Source organism: Gadus morhua, chromosome 14 (genome assembly GCF_902167405.1).
Source record: "Gadus morhua chromosome 14, gadMor3.0, whole genome shotgun sequence".
Classification (NCBI taxonomy): Eukaryota; Metazoa; Chordata; class Actinopteri; order Gadiformes; family Gadidae; genus Gadus; species Gadus morhua.
This window is the reverse complement of record NC_044061.1, coordinates 16,598,813-16,621,241: the sequence shown is the minus strand read 5'-3', so window position 1 is coordinate 16,621,241 and position 22,429 is coordinate 16,598,813. Positions and strand designations below refer to the sequence as shown.

The 22,429-nt window shown below is 41.0% G+C and overlaps 1 protein-coding gene across 1 annotated transcript; it reads right to left on the bottom strand.

Moving 5' to 3' along the window:
• Positions 1 to 7,542: 7,542 nt before the first annotated feature.
• Positions 7,543 to 14,725, bottom strand: LOC115558259 (uncharacterized). Its single transcript, XM_030376195.1, has 13 exons — positions 14,574 to 14,725; positions 14,187 to 14,386; positions 13,693 to 13,830; positions 13,260 to 13,374; positions 12,948 to 13,146; positions 12,626 to 12,767; positions 12,235 to 12,390; positions 12,003 to 12,058; positions 11,603 to 11,778; positions 8,791 to 9,191; positions 8,602 to 8,698; positions 8,321 to 8,483; positions 7,543 to 8,095 (listed from the first exon to the last, which is right to left on the bottom strand). Exons 1-13 carry the CDS (start codon positions 14,718 to 14,720, stop codon positions 7,902 to 7,904), a joined length of 2,184 nt encoding a protein of 727 aa, XP_030232055.1. The 5' UTR covers positions 14,721 to 14,725; the 3' UTR covers positions 7,543 to 7,901.
• Positions 14,726 to 22,429: the final 7,704 nt, after the last annotated feature.

The window sequence follows — 22,429 nt, the reverse complement described above, 5'->3', positions numbered from 1 at the left end:
TGGCTAAGGGATAAGAAACAAATACACAGTTTAGGTTCCACCATCAACATAACTGACTGGATAAACAACATTCTCAATGATAGCGTTGACAGGCTCAAGAAACATTCTACAAGGATGGACATACAAGGAAGCAAAAGGATTTAATTGAAGACAACAAATAACTATTAATTTGTATTTCCTGTACAATAGTATGGAAGCCCGTTTCCGCCACGTAAAAGAAAAAAAATGCAGGTCACAACTCATTATTTTGAGATAGTATCTCATTATTTTGAGATAGTATCTCGTTATTTTGAGATATGTAGCACCTATGCTATATGTAGCATAGGTGCTACATATAGCCTATTATTACAGTAGATTAGCTGGAGATGATGAACTCGATTATTAAAGATTATTTCAGACGGAGGTATACAAATGCTGAAATTTTGGCTTGATTATCTATGGAGCACAACATAAACATTAGTAAAAGAACTCTAGAAAGAGTGCTTCATAGGAATCAGCTGTGGTGAAGACGCAATAAGGCGGACATCGGAGAAGTAGCCGATTTCATACATCGCCAATTACAGTCCTCTGGCCAACAACATGGCTACAGGTGGATGCAACAGAAGTGTTGGATGGCAGGGATCATCACGGACAGAGAGACCGTTCGTCTCTTGCTGCGTCAAATGGATGGTGGTGGCGTGGATCTCCGTGCACGGCACCGTCTGAGACAAAGAGTCTATGTCAGTCGTGGCCCGAATTATGTGTGGCACATAGATGGATATGACAAATTGAAGCCGTATGGGATATGCATCAGTGGTTGCATTGATGGGTTCTCGCCAAAGATGATCTGGCTAAACACCCACTCAACTAACAGCGACCTACGTCTTATAGCGGGGTATTTCATTGATTCAGTGATGCAGCATGGTCGCCCATTGAAAGTGAGATTGGATCGCGGGACGGAGAACACACACATTGCCGCAATGCAAAGTTTTATTCACGGCAGTGAAAACGGCATTTCCCCAGACTGTGTCACTCTAGGTCCAAGCACGGGGAACCAACGTATTGAACGCCGGTGGTGTACGGCTGATTTCTATGAAGCACTCTTTCTAGAGTTCTTTTACTAATGTTTATGTTGTGCTCCATAGATAATCAAGCCAAAATTCCAGCATTTGTATACCTCCGTCTGAAATAATCTTTAATAATCGAGTTCATCATCTCCAGCTAATCTACTGTAATAATAGGCTATATGTAGCATCTATGGATAAGCTACAATTAGGCTACAATGACTGGTCTGGTCCTGTTGAGAAGTTATCTCATTATAATGAGATAGTATCTCATTATAATGAGATAGTATCTCAAAATAATGAGATACTATGTCAAAATAATGAGATACTATGTCAAAATAACGATATACTATGTCAAAATAACGAGATACTATCTCAAAATAACGAGATACTATCTCAAAATAATGAGATACTATCTCAAAATAATGAGTTGTGACCTGCATTTTTTTTCTTTTACGTGGCGGAAACGGGCTTCCATACAATAGAGACACACATTCATACCTTTCATATGTCTCAGCAGTGAAGCAAACTGGTACAAGCCGGTAGAGGTCATTGAGAGCTGGTGTCCGGTTCAGAATGACTGACTGATTCATTCCCTGAAGTACCACCTCCTTGGCCATATTCTGAGGGCCGCTAATCTGACCATCCAAAATCCTTCAGAAAAGATGAAAAGATACGAAAGACAATGAATTTACACATTTGTAAAAATCCTATGCAGTTAATTTTTTTACCTCTGTGTATACAAAGTAAACAATCAAGACACAATTGTGACAAGGTACACTGCAGATTATATTTTATTCTTATTGTTGATTAAAGTAATGGCTAAGTACTTGGTCTCGCTGGCCTGGGTGTGGATATGAAGCTGGAATCTGGCGAACGTCGCTGTGGGATGCTTGGGGTAATGTTTGAAGTATAAGCGTCTTACTCTGTAGTGTAAATTGTAGATATGTTTGGCTGAAAGGGGTTGAGTGGATACCAGTATGAATGTTGAACACTTTTGTTTCAGATACCTGAAAAAAGTAGTATATATATATAGGTCAAGATGTGTCCAAACCCCTGCACAACCTTTTCACTGTATTAACAGCCACTCTACTATTTTCTCTCTCTCTCTCTCTCTCTCTCTCTCTCTCTCTCTCTCTCTCTCTCTCTCTCTCTCTCTCTCTCTCTCTCTCTCTCTCTCTCTCTCTCTCTCCTATTTCATTGTTGCTTCTTCTCACGTATGCTGCTAAAATTTGTTGCATTTGTTGTTTTGACAGATATTTAACGTGTGCACTGTACTATCTGTGCACACCCCTTCTGAGGTCTAAGAAAATATCCCAATAGAAAGGCTTGATTGAAAAAAAAATTGAAATGTCGCACGATAAATTCTGAGAAAACTACCATTAATGATGCATGGATTTGACAATCGTGCTCTGGGACACGATTCAATAGATTCATTTTCGTGAGCATGAGCACGAAATCGCGGGATACCCGGTTGTGTATAGTGTACTAACCCCTATGACTTAGAAAAGGGATCATCTGCTTTGCTATCTGTGTATCTGATTTGGCATATGAAATAACAAAAAACGAGAACAATAAAGTTTAAATAAATCAAATTAGTAATAAGTCTCTGGAGTCAACATCAATATAAAATCCTACTATAAGGGTTTGACAATCGTGCTCTGGGACACGATTCAATAGATTCATTTTCGTGAGCATGAGCATGATACCCGGTTGTATATAGTGTACTAACCCCTATATAATGACTTATAGGGATCATCTCCTTTGTTATCTCTGTATCTGATTTGGCATATGAAATAGCAAAAAACTAGAACAATAAAGTTTCAATAAATCAAAATAGTAATAAGTCTCTGGGGTCAACATCAATGTAAAATCCTACTATAATACACTTTAGACCTTTTATTTTGAACCGTACCTCAAGTTTTATTCCACAGGTGTTGAAAGACATGTTGGCCATGATATGTGTGTCATTAGAACTCATAGAACAGGAGGGGTCATCCATCTTCAGCCAGTTCTTGACGATGCCATCCATGGAATCTTTCTCAAGGGAAACATTCGTCTGTGTTGGAGAGCGTTTCACTACAGCTTCACCTTCATGAGCACAATTCAAGCACACTGCCTTTCAACAACAACAAGCCGCAAACAAAACAAATCATTAGTCTTTTTGATCATTATCTACATAGCTACTTTGACAGCCCTTCACTGTTTGATTTATCCTAGTTTTGATTTGATGAAAGGGATAGGATATTCCAGAACGTAGTTATCTGCTGCACCCATCACTGGTGTTGCAACTTACGGAAGTATTCTGCATATCTTCAGAGGTGGATGATCTGGTCAGTTACCTTTGCAATAACACACCTAATTTCTGATTGGCTAAGGGATAAGAAACAAATACACAGTTTAGGTTCCACCATCAACATAACTGAATGGATAAACAACATTCTCAATGATAGCGTTGACAGGCTCAAGAAACATTCTACAAGGATGGACATACAAGGAAGCAAAAGGATTTAATTGAAGACAACAAATAACTATTAATTTGTATTTCCTGTACAATAGAGACACACATTCATACCTTTCATATGTCTCAGCAGTGAAGCAAACTGGTACAAGCCGGTAGAGGTCATTGAGAGCTGGTGTCCGGTTCAGAATGACTGACTGATTCATTCCCTGAAGTACCACCTCCTTGGCCATATTCTGAGGGCCGCTGATCTGACCATCCAAAATCCTTCAGAAAAGATGAAAAGATACGAAAGACAATGAATTTACACATTTGTAAAAATCCTATGCAGTTAATTTTTTTACCTCTGTGTATACAAAGTAAACAATCAAGACACAATTGTGACAAGGTACACTGCAGATTATATTTTATTCTTATTGTTGATTAAAGTAATGGCTAAGTACTTGGTCTCGCTGGCCTGGGTGTGGATATGAAGCTGGAATCTGGCGAACGTCGCTGTGGGATGCTTGGGGTAATGTTTGAAGTATAAGCGTCTTACTCTGTAGTGTAAATTGTAGATATGTTTGGCTGTTGTTAGGTCAAGATGTGTCCAAACCCCTGCACAACCTTTTCACTGTATTAACAGCCACTCTACTATTTTCTCTCTCTCTCTCTCTCTCTCTCTCTCTCTCTCTCTCTCTCTCTCCTATTTCATTGTTGCTTCTTCTCACGTATGCTGCTAAAATTTGTTGCATTTGTTGTTTTGACAGATATTTAACGTGTGCACTGTACTATCTGCGCACACCCCTTCTGAGGTCTAAGAAAATATCCCAATAGAAAGGCTTGATTGAAAAAAAAATTGAAATGTCGCACGATAAATTCTGAGAAAACTACCATTAATAATGCATGGATTTGACAATCGTGCTCTGGGACACGATTCAATAGATTCATTTTCGTGAGCATGAGCACGAAATCGCGGGATACCCGGTTGTGTATAGTGTACTAACCCCTATGACTTAGAAAAGGGATCATCTGCTTTGCTATCTGTGTATCTGATTTGGCATATGAAATAACAAAAAACGAGAACAATAAAGTTTAAATAAATCAAATTAGTAATAAGTCTCTGGAGTCAACATCAATATAAAATCCTACTATAAGGGTGCACTCACACTCGGCCATCTGGCCGTGGCCGTGTGGCCGTTTTCACACCTAACCGTGCTCAAATGGCCCCATTGTTCTCTGGCCTGAATTCACACTAGGCCATCTGGCCGTGGCCGTTGGCCGTCGCAGCTGTGGCCTGGCCACGGAAGGCTCTTGTACATACGTCATCACGTCGTAACACGTCATCACCAAGCGTCCGCTGCATGGCCCATAATAAAGTCTGCCGCCAGTCAGAGTTTTAACAACAATGTATAACAACACAGAGAACACACCAACAGTTGAACCGCTTGACGCGATGTTTACCGTTTAATGGGAAAGAAGGCTTGTCGCCTTTATTATGTCAGTGGTCGTCGCATGGACTATACGTCATCCAGCTCAGGTTGCGTAGCCGTGCGTGTGCGCGTGTCGGCTCTTTAGCATCTGTACCGTAGCGGCCCGTGCCGTAGCAGCACACCTCTCCCGAGTGGCCAAATTGGCCCGGCCTGGCCAGACTGGCCACACTCACACTGGCAGATTTGAGCACGGTTAGGTGCTAAAACGGCCACGGCCACGGCCAGATGGCCTAGTGTGAGTGCACCCTAATACACTTTAGACCTTTTATTTTTCAAACGTACCTCAAGTTTTGTGCCACAGGTGTTGAAAGACATAGTGGCCTTCTGCATACCTTCAGAGGCAGATGATCTGGTAACCATTACAATAACACACCTCATTTCTGATTGGCTAAAGGATGAGAAACAAATACACAGTTTAGGTATTAACATAACTGACTGGATAAACAACTTTCTCAATGTGAGCGTTGGCTCAAGAAACATGATATGATACAATGATGGACATATAAGGAAACAAAAGCATTTAAATGGAGACAAATAACTATTCATTTGTATTTCCTGAAAATATGAAAAGATACGAAAGACAATGAATTTACATGTATGCAAAAAATACTATGCATTAAAAAATGTTACCTCTGTGTATACAAAGTAAACAACCAAGACACAATTGTGACAAGGTACACTGCAGATTACCAATCTCTCTCTCTCTCTATTGGAGTATCCATAATGCACGGCATTTACCCTTTGTTGCAGATTATATTTTATTCTTATTGTTGATTAAAGTAATGGCTAGGTACTTGGTCTCGCTGGCCTGGGCGTGGATATGAAGCTGGAATCTTTCCCCAACAGAAGCCTGGCGCACGTCGCCGTGGGATGCTGTCGGCAGCAGGTGCTGGGGAACCACGTGACCACCAATATAGATAATTGATAGCTCTCGGGTCATTTCTGACCAATCTGGGAATCTCTTCCAGAATGCATTGTGCTTGCCATCACAGCTGCGTGAAATGCCACACCTCTCTTCTGATCTCTCTCTTTTCTGCTGTCTAGACCTCTCCAATCTTACGTACAGCAACTTTAAGCGATATGGTCATGCAAATTACTTAAAGATCCCATGCCATGCTATTTTATGGATGCTTTAATATTGGTATTAGAGGGCCACAAACACAGTATTCAAAGACGTCCCCGAAATTCAGCCGTGGTGCAGAGTTACAGCCACTCCGAGCCAGTCGCACATTGAGCTTCCCCAAAACGCGCTGTTTCGGTGGGCGTGTCAAGGCAGGTCAAGGAGGGGGGTGGGGGTGTGGCCCTGAGCAGAGCCACGGTACCATGCGCTCCGTTTACGGTGGATGTATCGCAATGGCTCGTAGAAACCCATATTATACATAGATATCTATATCATATAATATATATTATCACCTGGCCCTGAGCAGCTTGTAGCCACGGTACCATGCGCTCTACGTCATTTGACGCGATCGCCCCCGTTTCCCGGCAACAGACGATCGCGTTGTCTGTTGCTATTCGATTAAACAATTAAATACAATACAAATATAAAGTACAAGTATACAAGTGTTATCTAGCGATCCGTTATCTGTATTATGTTATTTCGTCTTTTGGAAACATGAGCCGAATGTTTTTTGCAACCTGCCCGGCAACAGACGATCGCATCGTTTGTTGCCAGGCAGGTTGTCAAGATGTAAACAACTGATGACGTAGGCCGGTACAATTTTCGCCCCCGGTACAATTTTAACGTGACACCTCCACGTCGTCCATTAATTCCTGATAATGGACACCTCGAAGGGCATTATCCCGCTTATACCACGGTCACTTACCAACGGTGACCAAATTAAGACCATTCATTTATATTTCCATGCGTTTTACAATTCAAATCTAAAGTTTTCCACAAAACATAACTTTGTTTCCCTGGTTACGCCTGAAGGTCTGACTAATACCCGGAACCACCATTACACGCCCGTTGAAACGTTTTTCACTCCTCCAGTAATTAGGACGGACCATAGCTACGACTTTCATGAGGCTTGCAACCATAATTCATGCCATTTTTCATGCTGACTGGATCTAGGCATATCGTGTTTTTTGTGCTTTTTATTTCTTTTTGTGTTGCAATAAATTGTAAACGGCTTTGACTGCGGTCCGGTTGCTATGGTTACTATTTTTAGAGACGCAACCCCCTCACCTTCTCTGATCAGCTTCAGGGGTCCTGAGGTGATGGCTGTCTCTTCATAAAGGGCTCTCTTGTATATTTTGGTAAGATTGGATACACAGCCCTGGGCACAACTTGTCGTAGGATTCCCAGTCTCACACAGGATAACATAACACCTGGAACTGTTCCTTGTTCCACAAGTTGAACAATGCAAGGAACCCCTGCATTACCATCCATCTATATTGCAAATGCAGAATAACTGATTTGCTTCTATTGTTTCCCATGTTTACTTATGTTCTACTGTTTACTGAAAAAACTCTTCTAATCAACTCTATTGCAATGAAAAATATGTTTTCTAAATATTATTTTCTCTTTCCACTCTTTAAAACAACAATGAATGACACACTCTTCTAAACTTGACATCAGTTATTTTAATATTCAAGCAAGATTTGTACTTAATGATTTCATAATGGAATTGTGAATACATTTTTGTGACTGTGAGGAAAAGTATTGCCTCTACGATGTATCTGTCCAGCCCTCCAAATGGCAGGATATCGTAACATGGGCCTTATTGGGGGGGCTGCCATTCAAGATGTAGAACATAACACATAAGATGCACTCTAATTCCCATTTCACAAATGATTGTTGAAAGTAAGAAAGTAAGCATGATTACTGCCATTATAAATGTAGAAATATGCTCTGTGTGTGGATATAGTACAGCAATTGTAGATATGTCTTGTTTTTCTGGACTTCTATGTAACTGGGTATCCTCAGCCCTCACACTCTGTGATCAGAGTTGCTCTGTCCACAGTTTTTGACTTCCTTACATAGACGGCGATGAAACCAGCCAACACCAGCACTGTTATAGTGAATAAGCTGCCAAGGACGGCACTGCTTGTATTCGAGCCGAGCAGCGCCTTCAATTTCCCAGCTCCAACGGTTGCCCGAAGGTCTGGGGAATTCACTGAAAGTCAAGAACAGAGAAAAAGATGCACTTCTGATAATAATGACCAATGGATTTTTAGGAGAAAACTAATTCCTGGGTTGATTGAGGGGTGAGTGGTGCATCAATTTCAATTAGGGAGGACCGTAGTGTGGGGGTTAGTTTGGGTATGTGAAAGACAGTAGTACATAAGGTCTGGTACTAGGCTTTATGTTCTGATTTCCTCCATTCAGTAGCAACCCTTACCTTCTCTGATCAGCTTCAGAGGACCAGTGGAGATGGAGTGGATGGCTGTCTCTTTATGAAGGGATCTCTTGAATATTTTGGGAGGATTGGTAACACAGCCCTGGGCACATCTTGACGTGGGATTCCCAGTCTCACACAGGATCACAGAGCAGCTAATATACACCTGAAGTAGGAAGGAGTCAGCTTCAAGTCTATGGTTGGTAGCGCTATGTGGCTCAGAATATTCTAGATTTTTTAAGAGACTTAATACTTAATAGATGGAAAAAAAAGACTTTGTTTACCTGATCAAAGTCTCCAACAAATTTAAAAGACTGGAGCTCAAAGTTAAAGGAAGTTGGATCTGAGGTATGGGCTTCAAATGTCTCATCCATCACACACCTTGATTCAAAATCAAATACAAGGGATTAAAATAAACAATAGGCCTTTGTTTGAGGATATTCGATCGGTTTGACCAAAACATGGTGGTTTACCCATTTTGGATTATGTTATAGAACATGCTGTTCTCAGGGTTGTCATCAGGAGTGGCTTTGCAGGACTCTACAAAAAGTGTGATGTTTGGTAGATCAGACACAGCCCGGATTCCCATAAAAACCGGATCTAGCAGCTTCACCTCCATTGGGTAGGCATCTGTTGCTATGCTGTGTGCAAAGCTTGAGTCTTTAAAGATCCCAAAAGTGTACCCAAAGCTGCCAAAACTGGACTCAGTAAAAATATAGTCTGAATTGTGGAGCTGGTAACTGCCGGAGACGCTGGCGGTCTTTGGAAACTGGCAAGAGAAGCCAATCTTTATCTGCCTTCTGCGGGTAATGACGGTGTCCGGCAGCTCAAAGGAGTTGATTTCATTCTTAAAAATTAGGAAGTTACCATTGTCCTAAGTAAAACACACATTTGGAAGGAAATGTAAGTAGGTTTGTGTATGTGTTTTTCCAAGCAATACCTATAGTACAAGTATTCCTTGGACAAAGCTAGGTAGTATAGATAGTAGTATATAGGGGTAACAACTCTATAGCAACCTGGTATCATGCGATTTCGTGCTCATGCTTATGATAATGTGTCTATTGAATCTTGTCCCAGAGCATGATTGTCAGACTTTTTTTGAACGAAATGTAAACCAATGCATTTTGAATTGGAGCGTTTTTCAGACCTTCTTCGTCCCACACAGAACGACATGTAAACCCATGCATTTTGAATGGAAGGTTCTCTGACTTTTTCGTGCTACACAGAGGAAATGTAAACCCATGCATTTCAATGGGGAGATTTTTGACTTCAGAAGGGGGGGGGGGGGGGGGGATGCGCAGTGCACCCTCTAGTTATTGATACGTCAAAACAACCATCCGATTTTTCAGATTTTTTTTTCAGACCTTATCAAAAACTGAAATTAACCACATCCCTTCAACCCAGTCTTGCACAAAAATGTAGTATAACTACGTTGGTCAACAACTGTAAACATAGTCGTTTTACAATAACGGCTCTAAACATGTGACCTACGTTTTTTTTTGGCCTATGCTTTTCAATGGGCGTCCACGTCACGCCACTGTCAAGGTTGCTATGGTGGTTGCTATGGACACTGCTCTCGCTAAAAACCAAACATGGATGACATTCATTTGATCTGTGGAAAATACAATATTAACATTGTTTCTGCATCTAAATGCGTTTTGATAACAGTTCTAATGGGCCTTTTATTGTCATAATCTTTGTTCAGTGATTGTATATGATGTTTAGTTAGCCAACTGCTCATAGCGTTTTTCAGGCTTATCTGGGGGGTTTGAGGGACTATAATCGGGGTATATTCTGTTCTGAAATAACAGTAATGATATATTTGATTGCACAACATTTCTTTCAAACATGTAGAGCATGAGCTCCATTTTTGTCTGGAATTCCCCCGCCCCCCAGATATCATATAGATCCATATGCTCTTGTTTGCCGTATAGCCATTATTTCATTTTCCGTACCATGAACGCATATGTCCTTTATTTAATACATGAACATTTTAAATGAACACAATATTCTGAACATGCCCTAAACATATTGATTCTAGATTCCTGTGACAGATGCGGGACGCTGTGATGTGATAACTTTTGTAATCGACTTGACTCCGAGAGATGCGCATGGGCAGATTTGGTAGTGACACAGCCAATAACCTATTTGTGAAAGCAAAAAGGCTAACTCATTTATTTAACGAGGCAGGTTTATTCAAAACAATTTATTAATTTATCATGTATGAGAGGTCTTTCCTCATCCTGAGTGTGCATTGAGTATTTTAGTTCTTGAGGAGGTCTGCTACAAAAAAATGAAAAATCGGAGTATAATACACAGCATTTACCCTATGTTGCATTTGTTGTTTTGACGTATATATAACTAGAAGATGCACTGTACTATCCGCGCACACCCCTTCTCTCTCTCTCTCTCTCTCTCTCTCTCTCTCTCTCTCTCTCTCTCTCTCTCTCTCTCTCTCTCTCTCTCTCTCTCTACACTCTTCTATTCCCCTCTCTGCTTGAAAAAAGTTGGATATCGATAGATATACATAGATATATTGGATTGGTCAAAATGTGTCCAAACCCCTTCACAACCTTTTCACTTTTTGTTTTGATATCATAACAGTTGGCGCACTGAACTTTCTGTGAATCCCCCCGCCCCTTCTGAAGTCGAAGAAAATCTCCCATTCAAAATGCATGGGTTTTAAATCTTGTTCCATGTAGCACAAAAAAGTCGGAGAAACTCTCCCGCTCAAAATGCATGGGTTTACATTTTGTTTAGTCCAGCACGAATATAGTCTATATTTCGTCATATGGGACGTGGTTAGTTTCCATTTCTGAGGTCTGCTGCAGAAATCTGAGTATCTATAATACACAGCATTTACCCTTTAAGTTTATTGCATTTGTTGTTTCGATGTAATTATAACTAGAGGGTGCACTGTACTATCTGCGCACAACCCTTCTCAGGTCTAAGAAAATATCGCAATTGAAATACTTAATTGAGATTTTTGGTTTAAATGTCATGCTGTATAGCATGAAAAAGGTCGGACAACCATGTCACACGATTCAATTGATTAATTTTGAGCATGAACACAAAATCGGGTTGTATAATGTATACTACCCCTAAACAATGACTTAAAATAGTGATTATCTACTTTGCTATCTTTGTATCTGATTTGGCAAATATGATAGCAGAAATCTAGAATAATAAAGTTTAAATAAATAAAATTAGTAATATGCATCTGGTGTCAACATCAATGTAAAATCCTACGATGATACAATGTTCCCCTTTTATGTTGAAACATACCTCAAGTTTTGTTCCACAGGTGTTGAATGACATGGTGGCCATGATATGTGTGGCATTAGAACTCATAGAACATGAGGGGTCATTCATATTCAGCCAGTTCTTGTCGATGCCATCCATGGAAATCTTTTCCAGGGAAACAGTCATCTGTGTTGCTGAGCATTTCACTACAGCTTTACCTGCATGAGCACAATTCAAGCACACTGCCTTTCAACCACAACAAGCCTCATACAAAACAAATCATTAGTCTTTTGCATTTATTATGGCCATGGCAACTTCTGCAGTCTTGAATTATTTGATTTATCTTTATTTCAATTTAATGAAAGGGATAGAACATTTCGGAACTTGATAGTGAGCTGCTAGAATCACTAGTGTTGCAAGCTTACAGAAGTATTCTGCATACCTTCAGAGGTGGATGATCTGGTAACCATTACAATAACACACCTCATTTCTGATTGGCTAAAGGATTAGAAAAAACAAATATCATAACTGACTGGACAACATTCTCAATGTTAGCGTTGACAGGCTCAAGAAACATGATACATTGATGGACATATAAGGAAACAAAAGCATTGAATTGGAGGCAAATAACTATTCATTTGTATTTCCTGTACAATAGAGACACACATTCATACCTTTCATATGTCTCAGCAGTGAAGCAAACTGGTACAAGCCGGTAGAGGTCATTGAGAGCTGGTGTCCAGTTCAGAATGACTGACGCATTCCCTAAAGTACCAGTGGTCATATTTTTGGCCATGTTCTGAGGGCCACTGATCTGAAAGTCCATAATCCTTCAAAAAATATGAAAAGATAAGCAATGAATTGACACATATGTAAAAATCCTACGCATCACATTTATTTTAACTCTGTGTATACAAAGTAAACAACCAAGACACAATTGTGACAAGGTACACTGCAGATTACCAATTTCTCTCTCTCTATTGGAGTATCCATAATGCAGGGCATTTAACCTTTGTTGCAGATTCTACTTTATTCTTATTGTTGATTAAAGTAATGGCTCGGTACTTGGTCTCGCTGGCCTGGGCGTGGATATGAAGCTGGAACCTTTCCCCAACAGAAGCCTGGCGCACGTCGCCGTGGGATGCTGTCGGCAGCAGGTACTGGGGAACCACGTGACCGGCTATGCAGTTGTGTGCCGGATATAGGACTGAAACCCAGAGATGGTGGGTTATTAGTATTTTACAATTAATTAATATCGTCATAACATTCTCTGTAATCAAGATACTGTAGGTACGATTTAAGAGCTATTATTTTAGGTTAATTTGTTACAAATGTCATACATCATCACTGAAAACTTTGGGTAATGTTTGAAGTATAAGCGTCTTACTCTGTAGCGTAAATTGTAGATATATTTGGCTGAAAGGGGTTGAGTGGATACCAGGGTGAATGTTGAACGCTCTTTTTTCAGAGGAGGATCCATCGTCATAAGTCAGATTGACATCTCTTTTGGGGTGGTCCTCAAGCACCAGCTCAAACACATGGAGCCCAACATCTAGCAGGCCTGTAGCTTTGATTGTGCACTCATTCTAGTGATATGAAGAATCAAATGAAGCCAATCAATATCATTAAAGACCATTCATTCCAACCCTAAAGCAATCTTGTTTCATAATTGTACCAATTTGTTTTTTAATTATACTACCTCATTCAGAGTAATCTTTGAATCAACACTTGTTGATGCAAAAAGGCATCGCACATGGTCCCCATCCGGATCATAGGCCAGAAGTCGAAGCTTTGTGAAACAGTTCTGAGGAACCCTATACAGTACATAAAAACACAAAATACCAAGATACATTTTAGGGATGGTGTTCAGAAGTATGGTTTCTGATGATTGATACATTTTTATAAAGTATCATTTTTCAAATTTATTTTAGGAATCATTGTAAGACTTGTCATTGCAGGAGGAATTGCAGCTGTAATCTAACTAAGATCTAAACAACTCACATTGTTTGCATCTTTTATACATCACATGCTATACATCAGAAGCCATTCATTGTGGTAAATCAACATATGGGGCAAGGTTTTTGTTTTACAATAGGTAAGATATTGATATGAGAACCAACAACATGTTTTACCGTAAATATGGCACTGTTGCAGTGACAGGAATTTTGTTGTAGGTGTGTGTGTCTGATCGATATCCCAGGTCCAACTTTCCCCCAGCCATCCATTTTGTTTTACCATGAACATTAGGGGGCCAGCAGCAACCTGTGTCACTAAAACAATGAAGGACAGTGAAGACATATAATTATAATCTACGCTGGGTAATTAGTGAACCTCAAATTCCAATGAACAATTTGAGACAAATTAAAAAAACACTGATATAAATGAAATAGATAGGATCATGTCAAATAATAATAATCTTGATCATAATCATGATGTTCCTCATAAATCACAAAAATCAATCAAATGTCTTGGCTATTTATTTAGTTATTATTAGTAATTAGATTAGCAAAACCACTTATATATGTACTATTACTACCTTGCTAATGTGCTTTATGAGTTTACTCGATTCCTAGATGAACAAATCCAAACAAAGTGAAACGCTGAAGACATTGACATTTTGACATACTTTAAGACAAGGGAATGGTTGTTGAGGGGGGCTACTCTGGCCTGTCCCTCCGACTGGCACCACTGTTCATGAGCAGAGCTGCTGCTGTCTGTAAGCACAGGCTTGGAGTCCTCTGTGTTATTACAATACCCAATCTCACAGCGATAGGAGAGTTGGTCTTTGCAGCTACCTCTGCCATTCTCTCGATAGTAGAAGCTCACCTGCAAAGGCACAGTAGGATATGTATAGGATACATTTATTTAAATTCTTGATAGTGAAACATATTTCCTGTTATACATATATAGTTATTCTGTAGTTTAGCCATTTGTCTATTTGTCAGAATATAAAGTCATCAGCCTTCTTTCTGTTTTGCTTTGACGTTACAGAAAAAAATATGCCAAATCATACCTGAACAGTTCCATCCTTCTTCTTTTGCAAAGACCTAAAACTTAAACTTTCTCCATAGAAGTTCTCCTGAGTTAAAGCAATACCTAATAATGTAGGCAAAAGCATTAAAATAGCCCTTTTTGCCATTGTGCTCTCACGACTACACATTGAAGTCTGTTTAATTCATGTGATTGAGAGGCGGGCTTTTCATAACCACTGAACAGGAAAAACCAGATTGCAGAGAACTTGGCTGAATATGGTGCTCTCTTTCATGCATTCTGTATACCCTGCCTATTTTCACATATATATTTAAACACACACCCACGCACATTTACAGTAACACTGATAACTTTAATACTACTACTACTATAAAAGGCTGGATTGTTATTTTATTTTTTTGTATCAGTGGTTTTGAAAAAAGTTACAAAATATATATCAGATATCAGATGCTTTCTTATTCCAATGTTATTTTTTCTAGAGTTAGTTCACAATGGTGCAGCTCGATAAAGTTGGATGACTTATCCGAAAAATTGCATACGTCAGCTTGTGAAATGTTCCCTGAAGAGCTGGGCTTTCAGATGTTCACAAAGATGGGGAGGCATTCAATTATATAAATATATGGAATAAATATGTGTGAGTGCTTTTGTGTGTGCAAGCGTGTGCAAGTGTGTGTGTGAGAAGGGCAGAGCGGGTTGTTCCATGAGTCTGAGCGTTCTCTTCTACGCTGTGGTATGCTTGGACAACAATGGGAGCAACAGACGGGAGATCCTAGACCCCTGAGCTGCTGTTGCAGAAAGGAGGATACTGTCCAACCTCCTCTCTATCATGGCACTAACGCACCTCCTCTCTATCATGGCACTAACGCACCTCCTCTCTATCATGGCACTAACGCACCTCCTCTCTATCATGGCACTAACGCACCTCCTCTCTATCATGGCACTAACGCACCTCCTCTCTATCATGGCACTAACGCACCTCCTCTCTATATTGGCACTAACGCACCTCCTCTCTATCATGGCACTAACGCACCTCCTCTCTATCATGGCACTAACGCACCTCCTCTCTATCTTGGCACTAACGCACCTCCTCTCTATCATTGCACTAACGCACCTCCTCTCTATCATGGCACTAACGCACCTCCTCTCTATCATGGCACTAACGCACCTCCTCTCTATCTTGGCACTAACGCACCTCCTCTCTATCATGGCACTAACGCACCTCCTCTCTATCTTGGCACTAACGCACCTCCTCTCTATCATGGCACTAACGCACCTCCTCTCTATATTGGCACTAACGCACCTCCTCTCTATCATGGCACTAACGCACGTTCTCTTTTTTTTCTGTTTTTTTGAAAGTTTTGGCCCACAGAAATCATTTTTGTTTTTAATTCCTCAAGTTTTGTTCTACAGGTGTTGACATGACATGTTGGCCATGATATGTGTGTCATTAGAACTCATAGAACGGGAGGGGTCATCCATCTTCAACCAGTTCTTGTCGATGCCATCCATGGAATTTTTCTCAAGGGAAACATCTGTGTGTGTCATCTGTGTTGCTGAGCATTTCACTACAGCTTTTCCTGCATGAGCACAATTCAAGCACACTGCCTTTCAACCACAACAAGCCTCAAACAAAACAAATCATTAATCTTTAGAATTAATTATGGCCATGGCTATTTCTGCAGCAAGCTTACAAAAGTATTCTGCATACCTTCAGAGGTGGATGATCTGGTTACCAACACGGCTCATTTCTGATTGGCTGAAGGATAGGAAAAAATAAGATAAGAGCATCGTTAGCCTACTATAGCCTCAGTGGCGTCACCAGCGGACATTCCGTACATGTGTTTTATTAAAACACATCAGATTGCAGAGAAATGAAATGTTCCCTGAAGAGCTGGGCTTTCAGATGTTCACAAAGATGGGGAGGCATTCAATTATATAAATATATGGAATAAATATGTGTGAGTGCTTTTGTGTGTGCAAGCGTGTGCAAGTGTGTGTGTGAGAAGGGCAGAGCGGGTTGTTCCATGAGTCTGAGCGTTCTCTTCTACGCTGTGGTATGCTTGGACAACAATGGGAGCAACAGACGGGAGATCCTAGACCCCTGAGCTGCTGTTGCAGAAAGGAGGATACTGTCCACGCACCTCCTCTCTATCATGGCACTAACGCACCTCCTCTCTATCATGGCACTAACGCACCTCCTCTCTATCATGGCACTAACGCACCTCCTCTCTATCATGGCACTAACGCACCTCCTCTCTATATTGGCACTAACGCACCTCCTCTCTATCATGGCACTAACGCACCTCCTCTCTATCATGGCACTAACGCACCTCCTCTCTATCTTGGCACTAACGCACCTCCTCTCTATCATGGCACTAACGCACCTCCTCTCTATCATGGCACTAACGCACCTCCTCTCTATCATGGCACTAACGCACCTCCTCTCTATCTTGGCACTAACGCACCTCCTCTCTATCATGGCACTAACGCACCTCCTCTCTATCTTGGCACTAACGCACCTCCTCTCTATCATGGCACTAACGCACCTCCTCTCTATATTGGCACTAACGCACCTCCTCTCTATCATGGCACTAACGCACGTTCTCTTTTTTTTCTGTTTTTTTGAAAGTTTTGGCCCACAGAAATCATTTTTGTTTTTAATTCCTCAAGTTTTGTTCTACAGGTGTTGACATGACATGTTGGCCATGATATGTGTGTCATTAGAACTCATAGAACGGGAGGGGTCATCCATCTTCAACCAGTTCTTGTCGATGCCATCCATGGAATTTTTCTCAAGGGAAACATCTGTGTGTGTCATCTGTGTTGCTGAGCATTTCACTACAGCTTTTCCTGCATGAGCACAATTCAAGCACACTGCCTTTCAACCACAACAAGCCTCAAACAAAACAAATCATTAATCTTTAGAATTAATTATGGCCATGGCTATTTCTGCAGCAAGCTTACAAAAGTATTCTGCATACCTTCAGAGGTGGATGATCTGGTTACCAACACGGCTCATTTCTGATTGGCTGAAGGATAGGAAAAAATAAGATAAGAGCATCGTTAGCCTACTATAGCCTCAGTGGCGTCACCAGCGGACATTCCGTACATGTGTTTTATTAAAACACATCAGATTGCAGAGAACAACACAACTTGATAAGAAGGTGAAATCGCGTGCCAAGCTGCGACCGAACCGGCTTGGCAGCGTAAAAAGACCTATAGCCTACAACATCTTCCTGCCCAAAAATAACGGCAGGATCTAGACCAAGAAAAAAAGAGAAATTTCAGGAAGGTTGAAGTGGAGACACTTGTGGGTGAGATGGAGGCCCGAAAAGTAGTTTGTTCGGCGGTCACGGGATTGGGATCGCCAACAACAAAAAGCAGAGTGAGTGGCAACATATGCTGCAGCAGTGAACTCTGTCGGTAGCACGGAGCGCAAAGTCCCAGAATTAAAAAAGAAGTGGTCTGACATAGAGTTACATATTTTTATGTAGCCTACCAATAAATCGTTATGGTCCCTAAATACCCTCTCCCTCCGAATCCTGCCATTTGCATGGTCCGCAAGAAGTGCCATATGGTGCAGCATAACCACGGCGCTCACCTCTGTATTTATATGGTTACGGTAATAAGACTGACGGAGATCACCTTGGATAATCAGTTTGTAATCACCAACGTAAAATGTTCTTGAACATAACCCCTTTTTAATGCCTGATTTGTCATGAAAAGCATCAAGAGTAACGGACAACGATTGTGATGAGGGGTGTGGCTTGACACATTTGATTATGTGATTTAATTGACATTTGATTATGTGTTTACATTGTCACATACAAATATTATGCTATTGACACATGTTGGACAGATGCTTTATTCCATGCAGTCGCGCCGTCAGTGGACAGTATGGAGTGACGGGATTAAATATAGAGAATTTTTTTTTATTTCTATTAAGGAGATGTTTCTGGAGTTATAACTGAGAAATAACGCAGTTGACTTAAATTATTCTGATCAGGATTTAACGCATGATACGGGTTGAAATTAAATTTATGAAGGGCGATGATAAAACATAATCGTTCTTCTCACTCTACAATTCTTCGGTCTGACTTCAGTTCACCACCACACCATCTGTGTCGCCAATTCTCCTTTTCCTCCAAACCATGCGTACGCATGGGTCAGAGTTTGCTTAGGGCTGCGCACATTTTCCCGTCAAGTTGTTTTGTAATAGATCACAACCTTGGCGTGGAAAGTCACGTACGCCAATTTCAGCCCCGTTTTGTGCGTACGCAACGGTTATAAATGAGACCCCAGGTGTTTTCGCAACATTTTACTGTCTCTTGCTCTCAAGCATCAGTTGATGCTTGCTTACCACCTGCATGGCACAGACATACTCAAACATGCCCTCAGTGTCTCAAATCTGTCCACAGTGCCTCTGGATGTCCTCAAGGAAAACCTACAGGAAGCAGTGCAAAAAAAGTTCCCAGGAGAGACGTGTGTTCAGGGGGCCAATACATTGACTTGCTATGGCACCAGTTCCTCATAGGGAATGATCTTGCCCTTTGGATCCACCGGAGGGCTTCCAGATTTTGTTGAACTAAGTCCAATCCTCATTGTGCAAGGCCAGCCTGCATTTGCTGTCAAATGTCTACATTCATGGTACAGTGAGCACCTTAGGATAGTCCTCGACCAACAGGAATTACCAGACTCCTATCCTCTTGCAGCATACACTGTTGACAAAAGCAATTTGTCACCTTGAAGCGTCACATTCCCCTGCAAGATTAGGTAGTAGATACAGTGTATATTGACTTGTTTAAAATTGTTCTTGATTCCTCAACACCATTACTACTATTTCTAAAGAAATGTTTTTAAGTTATCGCTTTGCAATAAGATGTAAATTCTTTGTTTGCATGCCTAACTTTTTGGGCTTTTTGTCTTTTTTCCTACTACAGAATCAACATGTCTGTCAGACTTCAAGTCATATACTCCAAGAAGAAATTCACAAGCTTTCCTTGCCCTCAGGAATCCCTCAGGCTCTGGGTGAATTGAAGAATATTTTACAAGCGACATTTGCAATTGAACAAGACTTTAATATTTAGTTTCATGTCCAAGATTTCTATGGTCAGTTTTTTAGTCTCCTTGAAACTAAGGCTACTAACTATGGTTCTTATTGAACCAGTGATCACACTCACGTTTGAGGATTCTTTGAATGCTAAAGGACCTCCAAGAGAGCATTGATAGTAGTTTTGCAGAGTCGTTGGAAGATGCCTATTCCACAGCATCCACCATAATTCTGTCTTCTTCAGGGAGCACCTCCTCCCTTTGTTCTGACTCCTGGCCAGCTCAGTTTGAGATACCTACCTTCTCCTTTGACACTGAACTCATTTTACGAGCTGCAAATTAAGCTTACAGAAAGGTCGGAACCTTACTCAACAATCCTGCAGTAAATGGTTTTACATCGGTAATGACCGATGTATAACCATTTATAGTATTATGTAGCTAACCAGATGTGGCACATACTTGCACCTATCTAATGGGCCTTATCTATGCCTTGGAACTAAGGTACCCTAATAAACTGAAATACACATTTGAGATCTTTCAGAATATCTTTCTAGACCGGGAGGATACAAACAAAAAATGTCCGCCAAGGTCCATGACCTCAAGATCTGTTTGTATACTTAAAGGTTGTATAGGTGATTTGCTTTTTTGGCCATTTTTGCAAAATTACTTGAAATCCTTATCATAACCCGCTTACAGCCACTGAGTTAGAAGTACTGACATGAAAATTAAACAAGTCAATCATCTGTGGAACGGGCAGGGCTCGAAAAACTCCAGCCAATCATTTCCATTGCCACCGAGTTGCATTGGACAGTAAGTACGTCAATCAAACGGTCGTACTGCACTCCCCCTCCCCCGCGCCCCGCGCGCGACCCCTTCGTGCAGTACTCGTGACCCAGAGCTCGTGACCCAGAGCAAGCTCCTGTTTGTTGTTATCCTGCGGTAGCTACTGGAACTAGTTAATCCACATTTGGACCTAGCAGTAGAAGACAATTTCCATGGCAGACAAGACGCCACCATCCCCACCACCACCACCACCACCAGCAAAGAGAAGGAAAACTCTTTTTCAGAGAGTAATTGATAATAAAAACGCTGAAAGAGAAAAACTGAAATCAAGAATAATCCTAGGCGCTGCTTTCGAACGTTGGCGGCAACTGAAGGACGAGAAGGGTCTAAAAACCGATGCTTGTGTGGCGGTTGACCTAGTTTCAAAGTTTATACCGTTTATACTCGGTAATACCGGTGTGGAGACGAGTGTATTACTCGGTGTGAAAATGTCCACACCGCGGCAACCCTAGTGAAAACCAGGACTTCCAATACAATTATATGAAACAAACATACATTTTCTAAAAATAGTAATGATTTATGTGACCGTTTAATGTTTATAACATCTGGTCCAACCATTGCAGCGAGAACGTATTCTCAGCAGGGGGTGCAGGGAAAAAAAAAATTTCAGCCTGCACTAGACTCGCAACTCGTTACATTGATAAAAAAAGATGTATAGCAGCGCAGCTCAATTACACCAGTGCATGCGCGGACAGTTGAAAATCGATCGTTCACATCCAGCTGCTCACAGAACAAGTTTAGCGCACCACCGCTACCCTCACACTTTTTCATATAACCTTTTTTCAGCACTAGGTCATATGAGCATTAAATAAATGCTGCGTCTCAAAATGCCTTGGACAGCAGCGAGGATGACTCGCTTTGCCACGGGCCGAAACAGTTCGGAGCGACCACAGCCAGAGCGAACACAGCGGGGCAGAGGAGTGTCAGGAATAGTCTTTGGTGTACACATCAGTACGGCCTATTTGCACTACTGTTTAGTGGCAATGCAGTGTTTTATTCGATGCCTTTTTATTTTCGTATATTATTTCAATGAATACAATTTATTTATTCATAAAAAACGGATCTGGTCTTCAAATCTTTTTTCCAAATATAGGTCGTCTTACAATGGGGTTTGTGTTTATATTCGGACCAATACGGTACAGCGGGCGCTCACATGACGTTAAGCATTTCCTGGTGCATAATGTGACGCTTCAGAACCTAAAATCCCGTTTCTCCCCGTTGACACGACAACACATAACCGGCGTTTTCAGAAATCTCCACTTTGGCCGGAGTTTTTAGAAATGATCGTTTTCTGTGATAAGACAGGGCCTCGGACAGGGGGTGTTGCAGCACCCCCAGCACTCCTACTTCCCGCGGTACTGGGTGCAACTTACAGCTGAATGTAGTGCCATGTTGTTAAACGAAAACCTACGCTAGCCTGGCTCGCTCTCGCGCATCTCTGTTCGCGCTCGTGCATGATTGCGCGTCCAGGTACTTGGAATGGGTGGAGTCAGAGTCAGCGTTGAAGGAGAGGGGGTAGGACCATTTGAGTTGTGTATTTTCAAAATCTGCTGGCGTTTCGCAAATCACCTACCCAACCTTTAAAAGGCTTTGAGTGAGCTTACTCTTATCAAGTTTTACAGTTAGTTTTACACTGCACATTCTGAGGTTCTCCCAATGCACTCTCTCAGGTTACATTACGGTTTTCTTTTATTCTATGATACTGCAAAATATTGAAATTGATTGAATTTGATGATGCTGATGCATGCTTTATTTTGTTATGTATTGTGAATGCTATCTGTTCTCTGTACTTCAAATGGCACACATAATTCAGTTCCAGCTCAAGTAAAGCATTTAAAGTATCCTGAACTCTATTTTTCAAGCAGCTTTTCATATACTGCTACAATAGGCAGAGAAACAGTGCAGAAATGGAAATTTCTGCACTGTTTTTTTGCCTTATCAATGTATCTGAATGTAGCTGTGAATAGCTGTTTTGTTTAGCTAGGA

Bases quoted from the DNA above. Each gene is read 5' to 3' on its own strand.
- LOC115558259 (XM_030376195.1), bottom strand. From the start codon at position 14,720: ATGTGTAGTCGTGAGAGCACAATGGCAAAAAGGGCTATTTTAATGCTT. The intron at 12,391-12,625 runs GTACCGAGCCAT...TATTTTTTGAAG, and splicing joins GCCCAGGCCAGCGAGACCAA to GATTATGGACTTTCAGATCA. The intron at 8,699-8,790 runs GTAAACCACCAT...TTTTGAATCAAG, and splicing joins TATAACATAATCCAAAATGG to GTGTGTGATGGATGAGACAT.